This window comes from Chlorocebus sabaeus, unplaced genomic scaffold (genome assembly GCF_047675955.1).
Source record: "Chlorocebus sabaeus isolate Y175 unplaced genomic scaffold, mChlSab1.0.hap1 unalloc_scaffold_705, whole genome shotgun sequence".
Taxonomy (NCBI): domain Eukaryota; kingdom Metazoa; phylum Chordata; class Mammalia; order Primates; family Cercopithecidae; genus Chlorocebus; species Chlorocebus sabaeus.
In genome coordinates, this window is record NW_027328043.1 from 49,916 (window position 1) to 75,196 (window position 25,281).

Sequence of the window (25,281 nt, forward strand, 5' to 3'; positions counted from 1 at the left end):
AAGGGGTGTGTGTGTGTGTGTGTGTGTGTGTGTGTGTGTGTGTATGTGTATGTGTACTTTTTTAGAAATTGGCTCCCATGAATGTGGAGCCTGCAAAGCCTGCAGGGAAGGCTGGCAGGCTGGAGACACAGTGAAGAGCTGCAGTTCAAGTCTGAAGGCAGTTTGCTAGCAGAATTCCCTCTTCCTCAAGGGAGGTAAATCTTTTTATTCCTGAAGGCCTTCAACTGACTTGATAAGGCCAACCCACATTGTGGAGGGTAATCTGCTTTACTCAAAGTCTACACATCTAAATGGCGATCTCATCTAAAAATACCTTCACAGAAACATTTGGAATAATGTTGGACCAAATATCTGGGCAGGTGGATAGGTATGTGGCCTACCTAAGTAGGCCTAAATTGACACATAAAATTAACCATCATACCTGGGATCCTGTTACAAATGCAGATTTTGAGGCCATGCCACAGACAATCACATCCCCAAGCCCCCACAATCTGTGTCCTCCTGTCATTACATCACCACCTTTCTTTGATGCAGGTTAGAGTGCTAAGAACACCCAGATGCCACTTCTCCCCACTTTATTTTGGTGTGGGTGAGGAACAGTGCCTAACCTTGCATGACCTAGGTTTGAGGTTTCTGCTCTTGGATATGGTCATTGAAGGGGAGAAGGGTTCATATCCAACCACTGGCTTTCTCCAGCACAGGGGTAACAGGAGGGTGGGATCATAAGGAGTGCTGCATGGAGGGGAATTCTGAGATCATTAAGGGAGTAATGCCATTAAGGCCTCATGAGCAGACAACTAGGATGAATGGAATCCATATTTGCAAAGATCAGCAGCAGTTATGCACTAGGGTTGAGGGCAGGAGCTATAGGCAGGAACCCCAGGGGCAAGGGAATCGGTTGGAGGCAAGTTCTGGGACAAACTATTAGGAGTGCAGACTAATACACAGGAGCCAGTGGCATTCTGAGGCAAGGCACAAAAGTTACTTGGAGATGAGGGATAGAAAAGGGTATCATTGAGGCCACTCACCCTGGAGTTCCTGCAGTTGCTTCTGGACTCCTTCCACATGGAGGTTCCTGTGCGCTGATGAGGACAGGGAGGGGTCTACCACCCACCCACACCAGCAACCCTTGTAAGAAGTGCGACTTTGCTGGGTGACTGTAATCCCAGCTACTCTTGAGGCTGAGGCTGAAGGACTGCTTGAGCCCAGGAGTTTGCACCCGGGAGTTAAGAGTCCAACCTGGGCAACATAATGAGACCCCAACTCTAAAAAAAAAGTACGCCCTGCCGGAGGTGTCTATAAACTTGATGCCATCACATGCAATGGGCAGGAAAACCAGTGACATATGGGAAATAATGTCTCTTCTCAGGGATGAGTCCTTATGAATTCCACAGCCCCAGCCACCCTGCCACCCTGTCCCTAAGGAGAGTGTGCCAAGGCCCAAGGAAAAGAACAGAGCATCTGTGGATGGACTCTCCTGGCTGTGGCTGCCATATGCTGCTTTCTGTCCTAATCAAAGTTTCCCCTCCACACTCCACACAATTAGCACATAAGTGAAAAATGTCAAGAAATAAAAGAAAGTCATCACTGCAGATCTACATAAAATTATAGCATGATGACATGAATAGCTTTATGTTAATGACTTTGTTAACTAAAATGAAAAGGATATAAAACTGTATCTGCATTATGATTACTTTTACATAAAAGTGTGTGCATGTATGTATTTATGTGCACATATATATGTATTCAAGTATTTATGACTGAATTGTTCTCAATGATTCTGAAAAATGGCTATGTCAATTTAAATGCTCGGAAACAATATATGTGAGTACTCATATCTCCTCCCTCCAACTTCACAAATCATCTTGGGAAGCATACACTTTGCCTCACCATTTAAACTTCCAAGATTGTGTCCTAATGGACCATTTGCAGAGAGACGTGTGTGTGTGTGTGTGTGTGTGTGTGTGTGTGTGTGTGTGTGTGTGTAGAGGTAGAGCGCATGAGAGATGAGAGAGTGAGTTCAGGTGTCAGAGTTAGCATGTGCTGGGAGCACAGGACCACAGGAAATCGTGGGAATTGGCAGGAGGATGAGTGACTGGAAGACGAAGGCGTCCGAGCTGGCTAGGGAAGGAGGTCAAGGCTGTGGAAGCCTGACGTACACAGAGGAAGTAGAGGGGCCATGTGATGGGTTCCATGGGTCCTATCCACAAAGGACCCCTGGCAGCTCTGAGAGCCTGAGCTGAACAGACACTGTGGTTGATGGGTAACATGGGAGATGATCTCTAGTCCCCACGATGAGGCTGAGAAGCACACAGTGTGGTCTCTGTTCCCTGGGTGAGAGGACCAAGCCTTAGAGAGGTACAGGAGCTTGTCTTTGGCTATTGAGGCACTACAGGGAAGAACAAGGTTGGCATTATTCTTTTTGTAATGGCAACTATCCCCTTAGTTCCTAGTTTTATGAAATTCACACTCCAACATATGGCTCCCTAATGTACATGTACATAAAGAACTGAAAAGTGGCAAGTGGTAGGAAGGTGGCAAGTGGTAGGAAGGTGGCAAGTGGCAGGAAATAACGTATGCCAAACACGAAAGTGGAGGCATAATTTGTAAACTGGTGGTACCTCTCCTATGTCCCATTTATAGGACTGTGACTTGAAAACGTCACACTGCTATTATTTTAATTTCAAAAAGTATGCCTGCTGATTGTCTAACATGCAAGCATCACAGAAGTGTGGACAATAAATTGTGCAAATGTTCCGTTCAACTCTTGCCTGCAATTCGGAACTGCTATAAATGCCAGTTGTTGAGAACTGACCATAGGGTGAGATTCCGTGCTACCACTGTTTGTTTAGAAGTGAAAATAAATGGCTGAACCCCTTCAAGAACATGGACATGGAGCGCCCGGTGTCAGCTCTCTGAGGAGCGTGCTGGGCAGATGGGCTGAGTCTCCCCTCATCACCCCCACCGCAGGTGCTACCCTGAGACTCCTCCTTGAAAAGTGCACCTTCGGGAAAGGGAGGGCTTGGGACGGTGGATGGAAGCCCCTGGTGTGCCAAGGTAACATGCCTGCTTCTGTGGGCCTCCAGGTCGAGGATCTGACAGAGTCCCACTGTCTCTCAAGGCCAATCTCTGGAAGGAGCGTGTGTCCTTTCTCATCAGGATTTATTGACAAAATTACCTATGAAGGCAAGCCAGATTGATGCATCTGCTAAGGCCAGCCAGGGATGAACAGGGATGCAGTGCTTTCAGTCCTGGCCCCGCTGGCTCACAGTTGGGGCAGGGGAAGAGCAATCCAGGGCACACAACGTACAACGCGTAACGTCCCTCTTTATTATGAAAATAAAACGGTGATCATGAGTGGGGCGAATACACAGAGCAACTGGCTCTCTGGGTGGTTATGTCATGCGGCCTGCAAGTTAACTCTGGCTTCCTGATCAGCCAGGCCATACGCTGGTGAAAAGAGGAAACAAAGAGGATGTGAACGAAGACAAAGAAGACATCGAAGGGCTCCTTTTAGGAGATTTGCTTGAAGGCCTCCGCTGGGATCTTGCCCTCGGTCTAGAGAAAGGAAAGAACAGGAGTTGGGATGTTAGTAGAGCCAGGTGCCCTGGGTTCCATCCCCACACTACCCGGCCTCCATCTTCTTGGCCTTCCTGACCACCCAGAGACAGCTGTCTTTTACCCACTTGATTCCCAGACCTCACCTGGAGCATAGTGAAGACCTGACCAGCTCTAGTGTAGTTCCACTCATTGTCCTGAAGGCACCTGGGGTGGGAGAAGAACAGGTGCTCTCCATTACTACCCCAGGACAGACACGCTGACTATGCAACGCCACCCTTAATCTATGCTACCTTTTTGGTGGGTCACATGTACCAATATGAGCACTATTGTAACAATGAAAAAAGGCCTAGGGAAAACCAAAACGCCTATCCCTGACATTAATGCCCACTGGAATTCAAATCAGAAACATAAGGGTATTCAAATGAACAAGGGAGCTTAATACATATTGATAAAGAAAGATGTTCAAGAAATAACAAGTGGAAATTCAATAATACGTTTCTTTTTTATTGAGATATAATGCACATACTGTAGCAGTCACCATTTTAAGGTGTAGAATTCAGTGCTTTTAAGTCTATTCACAAGATTGTGCGACCATCACAACTATCTAATTCCAAACTATTTTTATCACCTCAAAAAGAAACTCCTTAACTGTTAGAGATCGCTCCCTGTTCTCCCTCTTCCCCAGATCTTGGCAACCACTACTCTGCTTTCAGTCTCTATGGATCTGGCTATTCTGAACACTTCATATGAATGGAATCATGTAATTATGTGGCTTTTTGTGACTGGCTGCTCTCACTTAGCACATAATGTTTTCGGGGTTCATCCACGTCATAGCGTATATCACAACTACATCCTTTTTCATGAATGAATAATATTCCAATAATATTCCACCGTATGGATGTACCACATTATCCATTCAGCTAAAGGTCAATCGATGTGTTTCCACTTTTTGGCTATTTGGAATAATGCCACTATGGAAATTCATGTGCAAGTTGTTGAATGGGCATATATTTTCATTTCTTTTGGTATACACTTAGGAGAGGGATTACCGGATCATGTGGTAACTCCATGTTTAAGATTTTGAGGAATTACCAAAATCTTTTGCCCAGCAACTGCTCCATTTTATGGTCCCAGTAGTAATACACGAGATTTCCAATTTCTCTGCATTCTCACCGACATTTGTAATGTTTCCTTTTACTGACTAAAGCTATCATAGTGGCTATGAAGTGGTAACTCACTGTGGTTTCGACATGCGTTTCCCTAATGACTAATGATGTTGAGAAGATTTTCACGCGCTTCTTGGTCATTTGTACATCTTCTTTGGAGAAACGTCTATTCAAATCATTTCCCCATTTTTTAATTGGGTGGCTTGTCTCTTTGTTGTTGAGTTGTAAGGGTTCTTCTTGTCAGCGATGTGATTTGCAAATATTTTCCCTTGTTCCCATCAGTCGGTTTTCTGCTTTCTTGATAGTGTCTGCTGATGCACAAAAGCTTTTAATTTAGATGAAGTCCAATTTACCTATTTATTTCTTTGGTTGCTTGTGCTTTTGGTTTCATATGTAAGAAACGGTTGCCTAATTCAAGGTAATGAAGATGTACACTTACGGTGTTTTACAGTTCTAGCTCTTATTTTAGGTCATTGATCCATTTTCTGCCAGTGTTTGCACATGATGTGAGTTAGGGGTCAAAATTAATTGTTTTGCGAGTGGATAGCCACGTCTCCCAGCACCACTTGCTAAAAAAGACTATTTTTTTTTTCTCCATTGCATTTTTTCAGCACCCTGAATGATAATCAACTAGACATAAATATGTGAGATTATCTGTGGACTCTCAATTATATTCCATTGATTCCCACGTCTGTTCCTATGTCGGTACCATACAATCTTGATTAATGTAGTTTTGTAGCAAGTTCTGAAATCTGGAAGTGTGAGTCTTCTAACGTCGTTGTTCTCTTTCAAGATGGTTTTGGCTGTTTGGGGTCCACTGCACTTCCACATGAATTTTGGGATTACCTTGTCAATTTCTGCAAAGAAGTCAGTTGGGATTCTGTCAGGGACTGCAATGAATCTGTAGATTGTTCTGGGTGGTACTGCCATCTTAATGATATTAAGTCTTCCAATCTATGAATGTGGGATGTCTTTCCATGTAGTTAGGTCTTCTTTAATTTTTTTCAGCAATGTTTTGCAGATTTCAGAGCATAAGATCTGCGCTTCTTCTCTTAAATTTGTTCCTACACACTTTATTAATAATTTTCGATGCTACTGTAGATGGACTTATTTTCTTGATTTCATTTTTTGGATTGTCCATTGCAACTACATAGAAGTACAAATGATTTTTGTATGCTGTATCTTTCAACCTTGCTGAACTGGTTTATCAGTAGTTTGTTGTGGTTGATTTTTTCAGATTTTACAAATGGAAGGTAATGTCATCTGGGCATTATGCCATTTAAAAAAATATTTACATAGATCAGTATAAAAGTATGATACCTTTCTCATGGGCCCACTTTTTTTTGGAAGCAAAATATCCAGATAGTTATTCTTCCAAATTGCATGTGAGTTTCCATTACTCATTCCTCTGATGTCCCAACTCCCCCCATCCCCATGTACTCCCAGCACTCACTTCTGAGACCACTCCAGTTTCATCCCAGACTGGGCAGAGAAAGCCTGCACCATTTCCTGCTGCTCCTGGGAGAGGGAGGGCTCAGAGCTGGAGGAGAGTGTGGACACTGGGATGGAGAAGGCACTCTGAGTCTCTTGGGGGCTGGCGTCCCTCACAAACAGCTCATCATTCACGATGCACAGACTGGAGGAAAGAAAAATGCACCCTCAAACTGGACAGGTAGATAACTCCACACCCCCAACAACAGGATCCTTCTTAACCACTGCCACTCAACAACCAAATTCCTTCCATATCCCTAACTGTGCCTGCCTCCCAGATGTTTTGGCTGGTGCCCTCTAACCCTCCCACAGAGTCCACCTTTGGAGAGGTTGTCTACCAGCTTCACTAGACCTTTAGCTCTAACCCCAACGCATTTACCCTGTACAACAGTCCAACGAAGTGGATAGTCTTATTCCAATTTTCAGAAAAAGGCACTGAATCACAGAGAGGTCGAATAAGTTGATCAAGGTCACACAGTTTGTGAATGTTGGGGTGAGGAACAGAATCTGTATTCTGACTCCAGGGCCCACACTCTTAAACACTAGGCTAGACTGTTCCTTGGATCTTCCTGTTGGCCTTCCACAATATTGAGAACACCCCGAGGACTGCACCCACCACATTTCCATGACACGGGCCCCAAGCTTGGATGGGTGCTCCCACCCACAACACAGCACTAACCTGGAACTGCTGCCAGGGGTAGCGATGAAGGTCCGAGTGAAGGCGAGAACAGAACCCTGAGACTGTCCTTCCACTTCAAAGACAACAAACAGCACCACCTTAGAGTTGCACAGGCTTTAACATGCTCACACGGTGATTCCCCCGTCAGAGTCTTGCTTGACACTCACACAGAAGGCGGGGCAGACCAGGACAATTGTTCACTTGGAGTCAGGTGGATGTGGCAGGAATGGGGAGGGCAGCAACAGGAACAATCCACTCCCAGTGACAGGGCCCCTATCATGTGTGGGGCCCTGTGAAAACCACAAGTTCACTTAATTCCTATTTCACAGTAGCCCAAGAGATAGGTTATTAGCCCCATTTTGCAAATGAGGAAACTGAAGGGTTAAGTAACCAACCACAAGTTCACAGAGTAAGGACCTGGGATGAGAGCTGCCAAACTCCACAGTCTGTGTCCTTAACACACGCCTGAGCTGTGCAGGGCAGACAGGCATGGACCTAGGTCAGAGCAGGGTGGTTTGAGGGCAGAGTGGGGGTGGGAAAACACGGAGGGAAGAAGAGGAAGGAAAGGAAAAGAATGAAATCAGGGAAGCTGGGGGAGTTCTGAGAGGGAGCCCAGCCAGGGGGAGGGAGCAGTGGCGGATCTGGGGAGGGGACCATACAGACACTCACCTTCCTTGAAAACCCCATTGACAGAAAAGCAGAGCATCCATTCCTGAAAGGGAAGAGCTCAGGTGCTCAGGATCCTCCTTAACCTCCTACCCACCTCTGGCTCTCTGGGCCTGCCCGAGGGAGGAAGCAGGTGCTCACCGTCTGGCACCACATGTCCACCAGGATGGAGCTGAGGTCATGCTGAGTTCTGGGCAACGCACTGAGGGAGTCCACAATGTCACGTTTTGTGTGCCTCAGCAGTTCCCCCTTCAGGTCTGTAGAGGAGAAGAGAAGCAAGGAACGGCAGGGTGGGGCGGGGCAGGGGGCTGCCACACCCTGGTCCTTGGCCCCTGTGATTGTTCCCATCACACCCCCTTACCTTGCCCACTCTTCCCCATCACACACTTACAGGGGTCCTTGAGTGTTTTCATATTCCTGCTATCCTCAAAGTACTTGCGCAAGCTGTTCCTAGGAGAAAAAGAGGAGCAGGAGTGGGTGGCCCGGCCAGTGCAGGCATTTCCAGGAGTTGGCCTGTGTCTGCTGGGGAGACACACAGCCCCAGAGCAGGGTCTGAGTCGTGATACTCACGGGGCTGAGTCCTCGGCGTCGAAGGGAATAGCCAAGGAGAAGCAGGCCTCATCGTGGTAAGCACCGAGGAGACCCTGTCGATCTCCAGAGTCATAGATCGAGTAATACCTGTGGGGAAGCAGTGAGGATAGGCTACCTCTGTGGCCTGGGCCCCAGATGAGACTTGAAAACTCCCATGAGCTGACCTGTGCATGGGTAGCCCAGCCTGCCTCAGCCCTCCCCTTCCTCATGGTCCCAGCGTTCCAGGGATACTCACTGCTGCAGGAATTGCAGGACTAAATGCTTTAAGGTCTCAGATCCAGTAAAGTTTTCCTGAAATCAAAAGACAATTTGGATCTATGCGGTGGACAAAGCCTCCCTTACAACACCCCAAATCTTGCTTGGTCCTTCTTCCTCACCTTGCAGGGTTTCATTATCTCAGAGCTGTCAATGTCAACAATCATTGGTGCGGATAACTCTCGGCCGTCCTGGAGAAGGAAAGAGGAAGTCAGCAGTGGAGACCAAGGAGGTGGAGCTCGATGACCGATAAGATGAACATGCCCAGGGAGACAAGCATCAGAGGCCAGGTGGGAAATGGGCCTGGAAATTCCAGTTGGGCAGCTTTCTCATGGGGTGCTGGACATCTCTACTATTACATGCAAACGTGTGTGTGTGTGTGGGGGGGGTGTGTGTATACACATTTTCAGGGAGAATATTCTTGTCTTTTTCAGGAATCCCTGCCTGTAAAATGGATGAGGGTCTGATACAAGCATGCAATCTAGGCAAGACCCAAAGGACATAAGGGGAGGTGTGGAGGTCATGTTCTTGAGTAAGAGGAGACAATGACGACGGTATTATACATACTTACCAGGCGTAACAACTTGGGGAAACAATCCCGGATGGCACTGTCCAAAACCAAAAATTGAATGAAGTGACTGACAGTTCAGGGTGGCACAGTCTCTCTCCCACTCCCTCTCACTCTCCTCCCTCTCCTTCCTCCTGGTTAGCTTCCATCTAGACTGTCCTGACTCCCTTTTCTCCAGTGCCACACGAAGCAGCACTGGGAGCCCAGGTTCCAGGGCTTTCTTCCCCTCCCTCCCTCCCTCCCCTTTGTCCAAGTCACCGTGGAAGGCTCTGCAGGGAGCAGAAAATGGGGTGGGAGCCCAGGGCTCTGCTACCTCACTGGCTGTCCATCAACTTGCCTGACCAGGCCCTGGCCAAGACCAGGTCAGCCCTTAGGGATGGCCCAGGATGCTGGGACAGGGAGGTGAGTGAGGCCGGGCTCAGGAGGCAGAAAGGGGAAGGCAGAGGGGACGACATCAGAAATGGGGTGAAGGTAGGGGAGGGAGAGATGGGTGAGACATAGGAGAGGAGAGACAAGGGAGAAACAGGATGCAATGCAAAGCGGAAGGAAAGACGCTCTACTGCGGAGGTGGAGTTTAGGGAGGAATAGAGGAGAAAAGGGCTCCCCTGCTGCAGCCCTTTCTCTCACTGCCCCCTGGCTGGCCCTGGGGACTGAGGCAGGAAAGGAAAACATGCACCTGTTGGGCTGGGGCCCACTGGATGCAGCTGGAGCCTTTCTCACCTGTGTGAGCTCAGTCTGAGCTGCGCATGGGAAACAGCAGCTACGGGGACAGGAGACCTTCTCCCAGGAGGAGTGAAGGGTCAGGCCCCAGCTCAGCATGGGGTTCAGAGCCTGGGGACCCCCTCTCCCGACCACTGCATTCTCTTCTGATGGTCACTGACTCCTGTGACCCTCTGTGCTGACGCCTTGACCGAGGAATGCTACCCGTCTCGGGCTACCCAGGACTCCTCTGAGGGCCCAGGCAGGACAATGTGAGGTGTGGAGGGAAGGAGAGGCAGTGCCCTGAGAGGCCTGTCCTTCTGTCTCCCCAACCTCCTCGGCCCTCTGCCTTCCACTCCTGCCTCAGGAACGTGGCCCGCTTCTGGTCCCTTGACTCAGGAAACCCAGGTTTCTCCCCAAGGAGGGCCCAGCTCCTGGCATTGAGCCAGAGGAAGAGATGGCATGACAGCAGCCACCCAGGGCCTCGGCCCTCAGTATGAAGCAGGGAAGCCCCCATGCCAGCCCAGGACAGGTGGGGGGACCGCTTTGGAGCAAGAGAAGGAGAACACCTCTCAGGACAGGGGAGGGAAGCCCCATCTCAGCATGGAGGCAGGAAGGCCTGTCTCACATGAGGCCCTGGACTAAAGGACTCTTCTCAGTCCAGGGCACCAGCATCTGAACACTGTTGGTCCTGGGGAGGTGGGGGAGTCCTGCTTCCTGGAGCACACTCACGGAGGGCACGCTGCAGGAGGCTTGGTGGAGACAGGCAGGAAACGCACCCCAGAGCAGGTGAAAAGGGGAGCATGTCAGACGAAGGAAAGGAGACCTCTAAGCACAGATGAGTGAGTGACACAGAGAAAGGAGAGTGTGTGTGTGTGTGTGTGTGTGTGTGTGTGTGTGTAGGAGGGGAGGTTTGTGGTCCTCCTAGAGGACCAAGGCCACTCCTTCCTGCAGAAGGGCACTTTCAGACACAGCTCAGTCACCCAAGGAGCAAAGGTGCCCAGGAAGGGCGATAGGGGTTGCCACTGACCTTACATAGGCGGACTGGTCCGAGAAGGTGCTGCACAAGGGGTTCCCTTCTAGCCGCTCTTCGAGCTTCAGCCCTTTCACCTTGCCCAACTCCCACGCTGACTCCAGCTAAGAAAGATGGGGAGGAAACTGGAGAAGGAGGGCCAGGGAAAGAGAGACACCTGGGACCGTGGGTCCCGAATTCCCCCAGCCCTCATAGTCACCCACAGGTACCTCTGCCTGCCTGTTGCCATTATCCTGATGTGTACTGCCATCCACCCTCCATCCAAAGTTGATCTGGCTCCCCCTTCTCACCTTATTTTTGGAGAGGTTCAGGGTCTTGACTTTGGGAGCCTTCTCTATAATGTCAGACAGGCCATCCAGCTGGTACAGTTTGTTGTTGCACAAGTTCAAAGACAATAGCTTTGGGTCAAGAAGAGTTAGAGTGGGGGCTACTATCTTGGGCCTCAGAGACAAGTCTGCCCTCCACCTTATCTATTCCACCCCTCTAACTAAATACCAGCACTGGGCCTAAGGCTTCATTCACCTCAGGGAAATTTCTTTCAATGATCTTCAGGGTGGCAGCCATGCAGTTTCTTCGATTCAGGATTATATCAATGTCACAGCCCATCAAGTCTTGAAGAAGCCAGGAGAAGGGAATCAGAAGGCTGGGAGGGCCCTGGCTGGACCAGAGCCAGCACCAACCGCTCCGTAAATTGCCATCCCTAAGTCTCCCTCTCAGGCAGACCGCTCTGCCCCTGCTTGCCTTAGAATTGCTGCTGTCAGCCATACCTGGGTCAAAGCGGAGATTCTGGAGATCAAGAGCTTGTTGGGAGACATTGTACCGTTTGTTCATAGTCAGCTGCAGAGTTAGAGATGAAGACAGAGGCTCTGAGGCTCTGGTAGTGGTGGTGGTGGTGGTGGTGGTGGTGGTGGTGGTGGTGGTGGTGGTGGTGACAGGGAAAAAGGGGACCAGGGGAAGAAGAGATGGGTCCAGGAAGTGAGCATACAATGATCCTTGAGTCTGTATTACCTTAAGCATCTCCATTTGGCCTGGCTTCAACTTATTCTTCACAGAGTAGGGCGCGGTAGAATGATTGACAAATATACATATCTGCAGGGAGGCAGCGTGGTAAGTACCAGGACCTCTAATCCCAAAGAGGACGACCAGCCCCCTGGCCTGTCCTCCTGCCCAGAGACTAAGTACAGGGAATGCCCTCAACACACACCTTTCGGTTCTCGTCATCACAAATCTTATAACTGACATCCTTCAATACGGAGGCAGTATTAGCATCCTGGACAAAGAAGCATGCTCGATTTCGGATGTAGTGAAACTACAGGGAGTGAAGACAAGAGCAACAGCATCAGAGGCCAATGGCTCCTGCTGAGCCAGGCCTCTCCTCGTCCCCCGTGCCCACTCATCTGGCTTCACCATCCTCTCTTACATCAACCGGAGTGAAGGGGGCACTGCAATGGCTCTGGATTGAATTCATTAGCCATGACTTGTCATACTTTATCCCGTAAGGAATCTAAAGGTAAAAAGAAGAAATAGGAGAGAAGGGAGAGACAACACGGAACTAAGGATGGAGAACAGAACCAACCAGCTTTTTTTTTTTCTTTTCTTCCGACCTTCTACTTAGCTTAGACCTCTAAAGAAAGGACCGCTGACATGATTTTATTTTTGTGCCAAATATGGATTCCCTAAACTCCCATTCCCCCTATTCCAAAGCTCTCCTCCGAATAATCAGCTTAGGGTGTTTTAAGTGGTCTTCCTCCTATCAGGTTCCAGAATCGTCTACCTAATGCAGACCCCACCCAGATACTCACTGTGACCTTGAACCAGTTCCTTGTGTATCCATCCTGTGTGTTCTGCCTCATTTTTCTCCCTGGAGGTTTTCTATTTCTCCACGTGGTAATACAGATTTCGTCTTCACTATGCCATTTCATTCTTCTGTCGCATCGGATGCTATAAGGAGTGCTGTGGGGAAGAGGAGAGAAGGCGGGTATCCATTAAATCTAAGAACGTCTTCTCTACATGCTCCACTCACTGACGCCAGGGCTACAATTAGGATTGCTCAGCCACTATTCCACTTCCAGCATTCTTCAGCTCTCTAATGAGAGAAGAAAAGGAAGACCACAGAGAATGAAAGGGTTGCACAGTCCCGGGGGCTGCTACTTGCAAACCAAGCTGCCTGGTCACTTACTGTCTTAGTTGTTGGTCCTTGTGGACATCCCGCATCTCCACGCTTCCATCATTCTCCTGGCAGTGTGAAGGTGGACGCTCATATCCACCATGTTCATGATGACAGTTCCTCTTGTCAGAATTATCCCGGAAAGAATTCCCACCTTTCTTTCTTCCTTGAAAAGGGCTACCATGGTCATGGCATTCTGCAACTGAGAACAAAAAGACACGTTTGAGACAGATCAATGGTCCACTTACCATGTACCATGTCGTGAGCTAACTCCATGGTAGGGCAAGTAAAGTGCCAACCCACCACACAAGCCCCAGAAAACAAACTCCTCTGCCTATCCAGATACAACAACCTTATCTCACAGGTGGCACAATCAGGGGAGGAATCTTGGGAGCGGAAGCAACTGTGTCGAACCTCTTAAGAAATGGAGCAGGAATTATAAAGAACAGAGGTGTGTATGTCCATGGGTTGGACTAGACACTAGTCACACACCTGGAAGGGGTCCTAATCTTGCCTTCTCTCAGGCTTCTCTAACCTAACAACCACACCAACACCTGGGAGACAAGCTCTCTCGCACCTCCCAAATCCAGTCTCCAAATGCATTCTGTGAACAATCAGCAAGTTATACTTCTTTGCTGGTGTAGTACAAGCTTTAAAGACAGGTGGGTCTGATGTAACAGCTTCTCAAGCTGCCCTCCTGCCTCCAGCCTTGCCCTCAACAATACTCAGTTTGAAATATCCAGAGCAAGCTTTCTTTTTGCCCAGCCCAAAATGCTTTCAGCCCAAGAGACAACTCTTCCTAAGCAAGTGACAGAATTACTAGAAAGAAAATCAGCAGATCTTGAAAACCACTACAGTAACAGGATCTAAATGACATAAATTAAACACTGTACCCAACACACTGTACCCAACAATGAAAACAGAGCGCTTTTTTTCCCCTCTACTGTCTTGCAGCATTCACGAAGGTAGACCATCTCCTGGACCGTCAAACAGACCTCAACCAATTTCAAAATGTACACCTTGTCTCAGGGCACCCTTATGAATAAAATTTCGGTCACTGCTGACCTCGCTGCAATGTACTGATTATGGCCAGGCCTCAGATGAACTTCTGTAGGGGGGTCATTGCTTTCACCGTGTGTGACCCACTGTCAGGACAGTCCTGCTCCTCTCGACTGTTGGGACTTTCCCTGTGTGCCATTAGAAATGAAATTAAATGTGGGCAGAGCGTCTGACCCAGACATTCCTGATGCTTGGTCTCCACAACTTGGAGGTGGGGCTGGAGTGCTCTCTTTCTCTCACACTCTACATCCAACCCATCAGGATGGATGTATCTTCCCTTGGCTCTACCTTTAAAAGATATCCAGAGTCTGGCCACTTCTCACCCCCTCCATTGCTACCTACCCTGGCCAGGTCACCAACATCTGTCTCCTGGATTATGCTGCCTTCCAAGTTGTCCTTCTGCTTTTGTCCTTGACTACCCTACCATCTATTTTCAACACAGGAGGCAGAGTGACTTTTTAAGGCATAAGTCAAATCTTGCCATTCCTTTACTCAAAATGCTTTAACCGGGGTTTGGAGCCCATCGGTATGTTAAAAAGCTATGAGTCCATAACAGTACTCAGCAACAGCAACAACAACAACAACAACAACAACAACAACAACAACAACAAAGACCCCTATTGGTGACATCTGGAGGATGTCCAGAAACCAACTCATTTTCATGAAAGTCCACAGATGAAAGGGAAAAAAATCAAAGATTAAAGTGAGGGTTAAGGGCACATGGTCAATATATGGAGCACAGGTATTCCTGAGTCAGAGTCATTTTTGAGAATACATGTTACTTCAGAAATAATGTCACTGAGGGGAAGAAGGTGTAAAAGTGAGCTAGCCAACAGCTACAGCTACAGCCTCAGGCAAGGCCTTGTGTTGGACAAGAGCACATGTGATAAAAAGCCACAGAGGGACCGGACAGAGAGAGATGCCAAAGACAAAACACACACAGGCGCACGTCCACTTGCTGAACTCTGGCATCTCAGCACAATCCCTGTCTCGCAGTTGTGCTGCCAGAATTACAGGTGATCTCAAGAGTATTATAAAGCAGCTAGTACTTCTCACCCAGACCGCCTGGGTTTCTGCTCAGGCCCCACCATGTACTGGCTGATCCTCCCACACAGACATAGTAGTGAGTAACCTTTATGACATCACGTGCGTTCCTACTGGTACTTCCTATGTTAGTCTGGAATTCTGCCTATATCACTGCCGTGCCACTGAGTGCATGGCATCAGCATCCCTGCTACGGCACGGAAAGAATGGGATACGAAGAAAACCAACCCTTGCCCAGTGGCAACCAACATTTGCTCAGTGTTGGGCAGACTCACTAGGTTTCTCTTGACCTCCTCACAGAAAATCCATGAGAATTCTATCCACAGTCCCTTTTCAGATCATGAATATTTGGTTCACAGATGTCGGGTACATTTCCCAGCCAAGTCAGTGGCAGGACAGGAATTATGTCCCCATGTATATTGGTCTGACTCTGTACCCTGAGTGTTCCTCCAGAGACTGCACTGGTTCTCCCTTAAATGGCAAGCTTTCAGGTCTCATCGACAGATTTTTTGTTGAGCAGGCCAGGGATGATGTTTTGTGCTAGTCACTCCTGTCAGGGTGGGAACCAGGCGTCTTGGATAAGGTGGAGATCTCTGTCTTGGACCAGATGGGTGTAATCTGTTTGGGCCATGGGTTTTCAGATTAGGAGTCACTTTGGGCTGGCAGTGTCTGGCATAGAACAAGGACCCAATTAGTATTTGTTAAATGAATGCATGTGATGTAGGTTTGAGATCATTGACAAAACCACTTTTGAGAATACATCCATCTGAACCATTTCTACCGACCTCTATTTATATTTATTCCAGAGCTATTCGGGCTGCAGAACTATTTCATAACCTGCCTGCAAAACTAGAATGAATTAATTTTTTCTTCTGCAACATTAATATTTTTTCATTAATGTATCCTTAGAAATAGAACTGAGTACCTCCCTGCAGACTGTGGCTAGAACTGCAGCTTTGAAGATCCCAGAGAAGGAGGCTTTTGCAAATAGTGGTGACAGAAATGAGGAGAGGCATTCCCTGAATACAGCAGACAGAGCTTTCTGGACATCTGGTCTCTGTAGGAAGAATGTTCTGGACCTAAAGGCGTGTTGTGTTCACTCAGCCTTGTGACAGACAGGAAGCATCATCATCTCTGTCTCAGAGAAAGGGAAGAATGTGTGGTCTGTGTGTCCGTGTTGCCCATGCAAGCAAGTGTTAGTGTTTTGTATTACATGCTTCTACAATTAGGTTACAGATACGCGTACTCCAAATCATGTTGGTAAACACATTGCCACACAACACTGGATCCCACTGCACATTTCTTTTCATGTGTTATGTATTATATATGGCCAAATTTTGTTTCTTGTTCAGAATATGCTTTTTAGTGCTTTTCTTTTTTCTTTTTTACCTCTCGGTGTTTTAATATTTGAACTGACAGTTTTAAAATAAGAAAGTAATGAAGTTCCCTGTACACAAAAGTAACGGAACAATATCCACAGATTGACCAGGGTTGCGGAGCACCTCCAGCGGGGGTGGCCAAAAAACCCAGTGGAACACAGCCAGGGCTTCAAAGTGGGTCTAAGATTTTGAGTCCCTGCTCTACAGTTTCCCAGAAGAAGCACGTGAGTACTTTTAAGCATAAAGTGATATTTTCCTAAGGATTTTCAATGATATTTACACCAATATACACTTCCACTAACCGTGTGTGAGTCTAATTTTCTGCAATATGCCTAACCATTCAGAAGTCATTCTTACACTTTGATCCAGACTTTTCACTTTTTGAATGTATTTCATAAATCACTCTCTGTCTAAATACATACATATAATTATAGGGCTGTGCTTTACAGGTTCTTTGGGACAGAAGGATGACGGGACCAGAGAGTGGCTGATATTGTCAAGGGGAGAAGTAGAAATGACTGCCCTTGGAATGAAGTAGACATGGCAAGGAAGGGGCATGAGTACCTGACATACAGGGTGAAAAAGCCAAGGGATGGATGTGTGGGTCAGAAAGAAGAGGGTGAGTACAGAGAAGACAAAGAAACACACATTGAAAACGCCTCCAGGGAACTGAATTCATCCTGGTGATACGCTCCCCTCTGAAAACTCTCCTTCCTTCCTTCCTTCCTTCCTGTCCATGTACATCTTGTCTGTCCCTGTTACTTCACTTCAAGATGGACACCAGAGAAACAGTTCCCACACAGTCTGAAAAAAGGAGAGATGATACAAGGCAACAGTGTGCAGTGATGAGTCTCTTGGACAGAAGGCTGGAGTCGGGACATTCATTCCAAAAACCACACCCATCATTGCCCAGCAGACTTTGAGTGGGCCCTGTCGTACCGCTCATTTCAGCCTTGACACAGAGTCGCACATTATTGGTTATGGGCATAGGATTTGAGGTTAGATCCATCAGGATTTCAATCCTGGTGCTAAATGCTACGATCCAAGGCAAGTAACTGACCTCGCTGTGACTCAAGTTCTTTTTGCTTGTTTTCCCCCTAACTCAAAGATAGTAACAGTTTCTACCTCATGGGGCTACTGTAAAAATTAAGTGAGTCAACACATGGAAATACGTGAAAAGCACCAGGAGAAATGCCCGTGACCTAACAAGCACTATAAATAAGCTGTCTACTACTATGTCGAGAACTTAGTACAACATCTGGCGTTTATCAAGGGAGAAATACATGTTAGTTGCTTCCGTTGTTATTAGTCCTCCTGTAAATGACAAGAGATGAGTGAGTGGCATCCGGTTGCCATGTCAGCTATTAACGTATTTTACAAAGCGGCAGTAGTAAAACAGGGCAGCCCCGGCTCCAATGGGGAATCATCTGACATACGGATTAAGGGAACCAAAACTGAAAGCTCAGAGCATGAAACAGGTTATGTGGAAGGATTCAGTAGGGAGCTTAAGTTCCCGTTTCCAATCTTTGAGGAAAAAAAATGTATTATTATGCAAGAAATGTTTCAGGTTTAAGTGGGAGACTATAAGCAGCAAGGCAGAATACTCGTCACACCACACGATACAAAGGGAAAGAAAAACAAAGTCAGGTTATAAAACTGTATATTACGGTATGATTCCTCAGAAGAAAATATTAATGAAAAACTACGTTTTCATTTGTAAATATAAACACAAACAAGTCAGGGTAAAGGGACATGTGAGAATGTCAACCATGTGTAGAAGTAGGTGGCTGGAATGCAGAATGGTTATACTTTCACACCTACGCTTTATACTTGTATAAGAGGATGTTTATGGCTGGGTCAGGGTTTTGTCAAGTGCTTGGGGAGAAGCACTTTTCCTATTGACCCATATACAGCATAATGGAAACCATCTATTACTGATAATCAGGTGTGAATATCTTCTCTCCGATTAATAAGCTAACCTCACTTTTGACGACTCATTCAACTTCTCCTGATCGCAGGTTTCTTATATGTAAAAATCAGAGATTAGGGCTAGCTACCACCTTAATCAAGATATAGAACCTATAACACACCCCAAAAGGTTTCCAGTTGATCTCCTCTTCATCCCTTGGCCCCATACAGACATTGCTATACTTTCAGTTACTATATATTCATCTTCCTGTTCTAAGATTTCATACAAATGGACTCATACAAGCTGTACCCTTTGGGTCTGGCTCCTTTAACTCGGCATACTGTTTATGAGACCCATCCATGTTCTTGACTTTTCCTTGCTGAGTAAAAGCCCCTTGATGGATATACCATAATTTGTTCACCTGTTATGTTGTTGTTTTAACGAAGTTTCAGGAGGAAGTGAAAGGAGATCCTTGCCTTCAAAAAGCCATCTTTCTTGGGCAGTCTTCTATTCTTTTGTAATAGACACAATTTCATCCTTTATCACTCCTTTGTCTCTCTGGGAAAATACTATCTTAATGTCTGTTTCAGCCTCTTCCATTTTTTCTGTTCCCTCAGTGCCAATTATTGGATTTTTTGAGTTTCTGCCATCCTTCCATGCTGATCCTGGGTTGTGACTGTCTTCTGCAGAGGAGGCTCCACTGCAGAATCAGCCCTGGGCTCACAGACACTTACTTAGCTTTAATCCATACCTTGCTCTGGCCTTGCCGGCAGTTTAGCTTCAAGCCGGACACAAACTGTGGTGGCCCCGGCTTTACCACTGTGTTTTCCCATTTCCTTTCTCTTTGAAAAAGACAATCGTCTCGATTTCTTACATGGGAATCTTTATTTCTTATTTTCCAGTGTAATTATGTATTTATTATTATTGTAATATTATGATTCTGAAACCACAATTATAACATTTTAAAATTAAATATTGTAAAAGGCTTGCATTCTTATCATTTAAATTGTTCAAGCAGTTCTCAACCATGATTACACATTACAGCCACTTGGGGACACTGAGACAATTCACTAGCACCAGGACACACCCAGAACAGTCAAAGCAGAACCTTGGTTAGATCCAGGCAACCACATTTTTTAACTCTCCACGTGAATTGCAGTGTGCAACCAAGGTTGAAAACAACTGTGCTAAAGCCTCGGCTTTTGGCTTATGCTTGCCAGAGGATCCTAGGAATAGCTGCCTCCTCATTTTGCGCACTTCCCACTCAGCACTGTTTTGGGGACCCAATGAGTCTATTAGCTTAGAGTGGGTGTCAGCAACCATGTCCTGTGGGCCAAATCTATCCCAGATCCCCATTTCCTTCAAGGTCTTTTGCTTGCAACCAATTTTACTGCCAAGCACTGTGTTAATCAAGGTCCCAACTTGCCTATGCCAGAATTCACTCTAGTTCTTTTATACAAACAAGATATCTGTAATAAAATATATTACATAGCTTACAAAAACTCTGTGAGGGCCAGAAAAGCAGGCCTGGATGCTGCACAGCCAGGAGAAGTCCACCCACGTTATGGAACTGCTACTGCTGAAATACCACTGCTGCCTGCCCATTAATTGACATGCATGACAGAGACTGAATTCTAGAAACTCTGCAATGGCTGCCCCATAACAACTGGAGACCTCCCTCATCACAGGTAGTCCACCCCACATATGGCTCCCATGTTATTCAGTTCCACCTCTGAGTCTCATGTTGGCACATATGCTTGATGCAACAAGTATCCCATTTGGGACCCTAACTGCAAGGGACTCTGGTAAATTGTATGTGTGTGAGAGTGTATTTGTGTGTGTGTGTGTGTGTGCGTGTGTGTGTGTGCACGTGTGTGTGTGAGAGAGAGACAGAGAGAGAGAGAGAGAGAAAGATAGAGACAGTGTGTGCACACATGTGTGTGGTCATGTGCATGTATGTTTCCTTTCATGCTCCAACTTTCTAGTCTCTACAGTACAGGAAAGCGTGTAAGAATGTTTAAGTGTTGGAATAGTTGCCAAGTAAGCAGATTCATCGTATATTTCACAAGACATGTTTTCTATTGTAAATGGTATATTTACAATAAAGATGGTATTTTCTATTTGTTAACATGGTTTGTGTATATTCGTCTTATATCCAACAAACTTGTTGATCTCCATTATTAATTTTAATTTTCTGTAGCTTCTCCTGAGTTTCATATGAAGATGGTCACATTGACAGCTTTATTTTCACTTTTATACATGTATTAATTTGTGTGTGTAGGCATGCATGTATGACAGCTTACCGCACTGCCTAGTATGATATATGGCTTACTGCACTAGACTCAGTACGACATTGAACAGAATTCGTCATACCAGTCATCTTTATCCCTTTTCTGATTGTAAGGAGAATACTTCTAATGTTTTACTATTAAGGGTGGTGTCTGATGGGGTGTATTGTTTTGATACCCATTGTCAGCCTAAAGAGATAGCTTTCTATATTACCGATCTGCTGAGAATTATTGTTATTGTTGTTGTTCAATCCCAGTTGGTTAATTTACTGCATACTTTTTTTTTTTTAACTGGATCTTTTGTTGTATTTGTCCTGTCCTCCTCCCTTTATTCAGCTAATGTGTTAGATTACATTACAGATCTCTTAAAATGTTAAACTCAGCTTGCATGCTTGGGATTAAACACAACCTTGTTATGCTGTATTATCTGTGTTACCCATTGTTGGGTTTAGTTTGCTATTAATTGATTCACATTATTTGCGTTTATGTAACTAATTCAGATTGGCTAGTAATTTTGCCTTGTCAAGAATACACTGAATAAACCAAGGTTTTCTATTCTTTGGGTTTGGAAAGTTACATATATTTTTCCCCTGGAATTCATCTATTTAATCTAAGTTTTCAAATTTTCACATCTTTTTCATAATGTGATCTTTTTCAATCTTTTCTGTCAGTGTAAGTGTGACACTATCTTCATTCCAAAAGTGGCTTACCTGCACCATCTCGCTAATTTTCTCTGCCCTTGTGGCCAGAGATTTTATCATTATCCTGTGCTTCTGAAACACTGACATCTAGCAATTTTGTTCAACTCTCTCGCATCTGTTTTCAGTTTCATCAAGGTAGGCTCTATTTTTTATCATTTTTCCTTAACATAATGGAAAGACATGGAGATTATTCCATATTAAGTAAATGATCAATGAAAAGTCCTTTCATCTACCACCTGGTTTTATTTTTATAGTTGAATACAATGGACATTCAAATATCCAATACATTCCCTTGTTTGGAAAAGACCTCTGGCTTATCAATGTTGGTCTTTTTAACCAGCGCCATCGTGTCTATTCAATTAAACTATCAGATGATTAAGGAAGAGGGCATTGCATCATTGAAGTAAAAGAATTTTTACTATAAGCTTCCTTTAAGAGAAGAGCAGGCAGCGTAGAAAGAAGCAGAAAGGATGTAAAAGAAATCATACCTGGGTGGATTCAAATCCTGATTCTGTCACTTACGGCCGATGTGATGTTAGGCAAGTACTTAATCCCTCCCAGCTTCGATTCCTTCATGCAGTTGTCAGTGCTGCCATTTACCAAGTGTTTACATTCTCCCCTGTACCAGGCACCTGGTGGGACTGCCCGACCCGACTGTCTTCCTTGGGGCAGGGCCGTGCATGTGACTAGCTCTGGCCAATGGGTTGTGAGTGATGAGTGACATGGGTTATTTCTGGGTCAGAACCTTTGGTTGTTGGCTTGAGACCCTCTAGGGCTCTCTCCCACTCTGACGCAGTGAGTAACCCTTTTCTAGATGGTGGCTGCTCCATTAGTTTGGGTCTCTGAGTCATTCCAATAAGAATCGCTCAGAACCCTACATCCACCATCCCCCGAAGGATCTGCACCTGCCATAAACATGCAGCAGGAGTGAGAAATAAGCCACTGAGGTCTGGGGGTGGCCAATAAGCACGGCGTTACACTCAGCCTCTCCTGACTCATATATCTCATCTGTCAATTAAAATAACACCCTCTCAAGATTTTCCTGAGGGTTAAATGCAGCAACTTGCATGACGGCTGAGGTTATCACAGTGCTTGACATATGACAGGGGCTCAAACTATGGCAGTTGTAATTATTAAGTAACAATAGGTACTGCATCTCCTTGTCCTGACAGGTAAGTTGTATCTTGTTTTCAAGAGTGGGACACTTTATTTGCTGCCACAGGTAACATTTCCTAACGACTTGCATTTAGGCACATATTGTTTGCCACCGCCATGGTATCAGACGCATGCTTGGCGGCATCTCTGAAGAGTAAAAAAGTAGGAAGATTCAAGCAGCAGAGACTGACTGATGACATAAGATAAAATGAATTAAAGAGCAATAATCAATTTCTTAATGAGCAGAATAGATTACAACTATTATAAACCCCCATTCCATTGTTCTGAGTAAACAAAGGCACAAGGTTTTACAGTGTTAGAAGATGTAGTCTGAACCGGGTTTCCCCAAATATTTCCTGAAGAACACTGGCACCTCAAATGCTCTGTGGAAAAAAATGTTCCATTCCCATACAAGTTGGGGAAAGTAGCCCTCCCTTTGAGACTCGTGTTGTATATTAGCATATCATCTAAAAAACTCCTACAGTATTCGTTTACCTTCAGTTGTGTATGTCCCACACTTCCTTAGAGTAGAGCACATTTTGTTGTTGCTTTGTCCTGACCCTAGAGTCTCACAGAACAAACTTGGAAATGCTGAAATGAGAGAAAAATAGATTATTCAAGCTACATGTAATATCAAATATCACAAGTGACAACATTCTCTGACCATCTGCCAAGCAATATTTAAAACCCCGTAAGATTAAGCACAATCTTGCTATTTGCTCAACTTCATTCACCCAATACCGCTTTCATGACGTACCAAATGTTATCACCCATGATTGTAACTTAAATCCGTTCACTATACTTTTCCACAGGAAGGAAAGGAGAGAGTTTTCAGGAAGGAATCTAAGAAGCCATCATTAGAAAATCAGGGGTTGATGGGGGAAGAATCAGAAACAAAAGAGTGTCAAGCTATACTACTATAAGCCACTGAGACATCCTAAGCACATACACACACAAAAAATTGTCACCCCACTCCCAAATGTACTTTTTTTTTTTTTTTTTTTTTGAGACGGAGTCTTTGCTCTGTCGCCCAGGCTGGAGTGCAGTGGCGCGAACTCGGCTCACTACAAGCTCCGCCTCCCGGGTTTACGCCATTCTCCTGCCTCAGCCTCCCGAGTAGCTGGGACTACAGGCGCCCGCCACCTCGCCCGGCTAGTTTTTTGTATTTTTTAGTAGAGACGGGGTTTCACCGTGTTCGCCAGGATGGTCTCGATCTCCTGACCTTGTGATCCGCCCGTCTCGGCCTCCCAAAGTGCTGGGATTACAGGCGTGAGCCACCGCGCCCGGCCAAATGTACTTTTTAAAGCCAGTGACGTTCAAACAAAGTATAACAAGTAAATTCCGAACCTTCACATCATGACGACTTGGACACCTTTATTGAAATATCAAATTCTCTTAAAAAAAAATTCCCAATTCCCTTCTCTCCCTTTCGCCCACCCCCCTGAGCCCCTGTTTAGAAAGTTTAGCAGAAAAATAAATCATGGAAACAAAGAGAATCTTTACATAACCGAAAAAGAGACGGAAACTAAGATTGGATCTGGAATCGTCTATACAAACTGGGATCTAGGAAGTCTCGAGTGTCCTTAACAACATGGTCTGAGGAGGGGCAGAGGACAGAATCACCTGGCACGGACAGTGAATCAGGCAGGGTGACTGGTAAGGGTAGGGTTTTTCGTGTGGGGGCGAGAAGCGGGGGGGATCCCATCAGGCTTCCACAGCCCTGCCCGGGAGAAACGACTTACAAGTTCATGAATTCCCGCCGCCCCACTACCAACCCTACCCCTATCCCCCCAACCCCACATTCTGCCCCAGTGCTTTCTCCTCCTTTACTTCACTCTCTACCAACAACAGCTCCTATGAGTCCAGGATCAAGGCGAATGGCAGACATAGATGCACGGGTGCATACGCGCGCGCGCGCGCACACACACACACACGCACACACACACACACACACACACACACACAGTTTCTCTGCCAGGTGTTCACAAGTTTGGCCACATTAGGAAAGTCCTCCGCTACCTTCACCCAAACCCCCCATACCCCCGACCCTCCCGCAGCCCCCGCCCTTCCCCACCCCCCACCCCCCACCCCCCCACATCACCACCCCTCCACCCCCCTCACCACCCCACCCCACCCCCTCAGAGCCTCTGCTATTTGGAGATTGCTCAGCCACCCCTTAAAGCCCAATTCTCAGTGAACTTCTAGTACCGGCTGGTTCCACTCGTACCAGACTTCCTTCCAGCGTGGCAGGATATGAAAGTTGCCGGAAGGCTTGAGATCTGAGCTGGAGTCCAATAAAACTTCTGCCTGAGTCAGGGCGTGGAGCCGGAAGCACCTCTCTGACGGGATTTGGAGCACTCAATCTTCACCTGAATGGGAGGGTGCGGAATCTCACGTGACCATAAGAGTCACATGTACAACAGCCATTGGTTAGCTGCGGTGCTCACAGGACCGCAAAGGCTTTGCCTGCCACCAGATGATAGGAGCCACTTGGCTGCCCACACACGCATCTGCAGAGTTCGGCAGCTCACAATGTTCACGTGACAGAGAGGAATGAGCCTGACACTGTGGCCATGGGGAGGGGTGGGTGGGAGTAGTGTACATGACCATAACATCCACATGACCCTAAACAGTAGGTCATCTATATGACTTCGAGGGCTGAGACTTCCACATGCTGGTAGCCAGTAATGGCCAGGTGAGGGAAGAATCCATGTGAGCAACAGGGTTCAGAAGTCCACCATACTGCAGTGACTGGAAGAGCTGGGCCCATCACGTGACCATAGGAGCAACACGATAAGAGAGGCCACATGACCTCAAAGTTTTAGAACCCTTGGTGCTGATATGACCAGTGGGGCCCTATCAGTAGGACT

At 46.3% G+C, this 25,281-nt stretch overlaps 1 protein-coding gene across 4 annotated transcripts; it reads right to left on the minus strand.

Moving 5' to 3' along the window:
* Window positions 1–3,332: 3,332 nt before the first annotated feature.
* LOC103232394 (nuclear RNA export factor 2) lies at window positions 3,333–24,875 on the minus strand. Of its 4 annotated transcripts, none has more exons than XM_007992365.3 (22): window positions 24,639–24,875; window positions 22,907–23,002; window positions 12,889–13,078; window positions 12,512–12,662; window positions 12,130–12,213; window positions 11,914–12,018; window positions 11,718–11,798; window positions 11,477–11,546; window positions 11,232–11,320; window positions 11,000–11,107; window positions 10,707–10,813; window positions 8,981–9,017; window positions 8,532–8,600; window positions 8,390–8,445; window positions 8,134–8,241; window positions 7,955–8,013; window positions 7,705–7,820; window positions 7,567–7,609; window positions 6,898–6,970; window positions 6,181–6,363; window positions 3,705–3,765; window positions 3,333–3,558 (listed from the first exon to the last, which is right to left on the minus strand). In XM_007992365.3, exons 2-22 carry the CDS (start codon window positions 22,947–22,949, stop codon window positions 3,514–3,516), a joined length of 1,878 nt encoding a protein of 625 aa, XP_007990556.3. In that variant the 5' UTR covers window positions 22,950–23,002; window positions 24,639–24,875; the 3' UTR covers window positions 3,333–3,513. The 4 variants fall into 4 exon arrangements, with proteins under 4 accessions (XP_007990556.3, XP_072870426.1, XP_072870427.1 ...); XM_073014325.1 differs by having other exon boundaries at window positions 24,620–24,875; XM_073014326.1 differs by lacking the exons at window positions 22,907–23,002; window positions 24,639–24,875 and adding an exon at window positions 21,745–22,094.
* Window positions 24,876–25,281: the final 406 nt, after the last annotated feature.

Bases quoted from the DNA above. Each gene is read 5' to 3' on its own strand.
- LOC103232394 (XM_073014324.1), bottom strand. From the start codon at position 13,127: ATGGTAAGTGGACCATTGATCTGTCTCAAACGTGTCTTTTTGTTCTCA. The intron at 8,242-8,389 runs GTGAGTATCCCT...GCTTCCCCACAG, and splicing joins GTCCTGCAATTCCTGCAGCA to GTATTACTCGATCTATGACT. The intron at 6,971-7,566 runs GTGAGTGTCTGT...TTGTCTTTGAAG, and splicing joins CAATGGGGTTTTCAAGGAAG to TGGAAGGACAGTCTCAGGGT.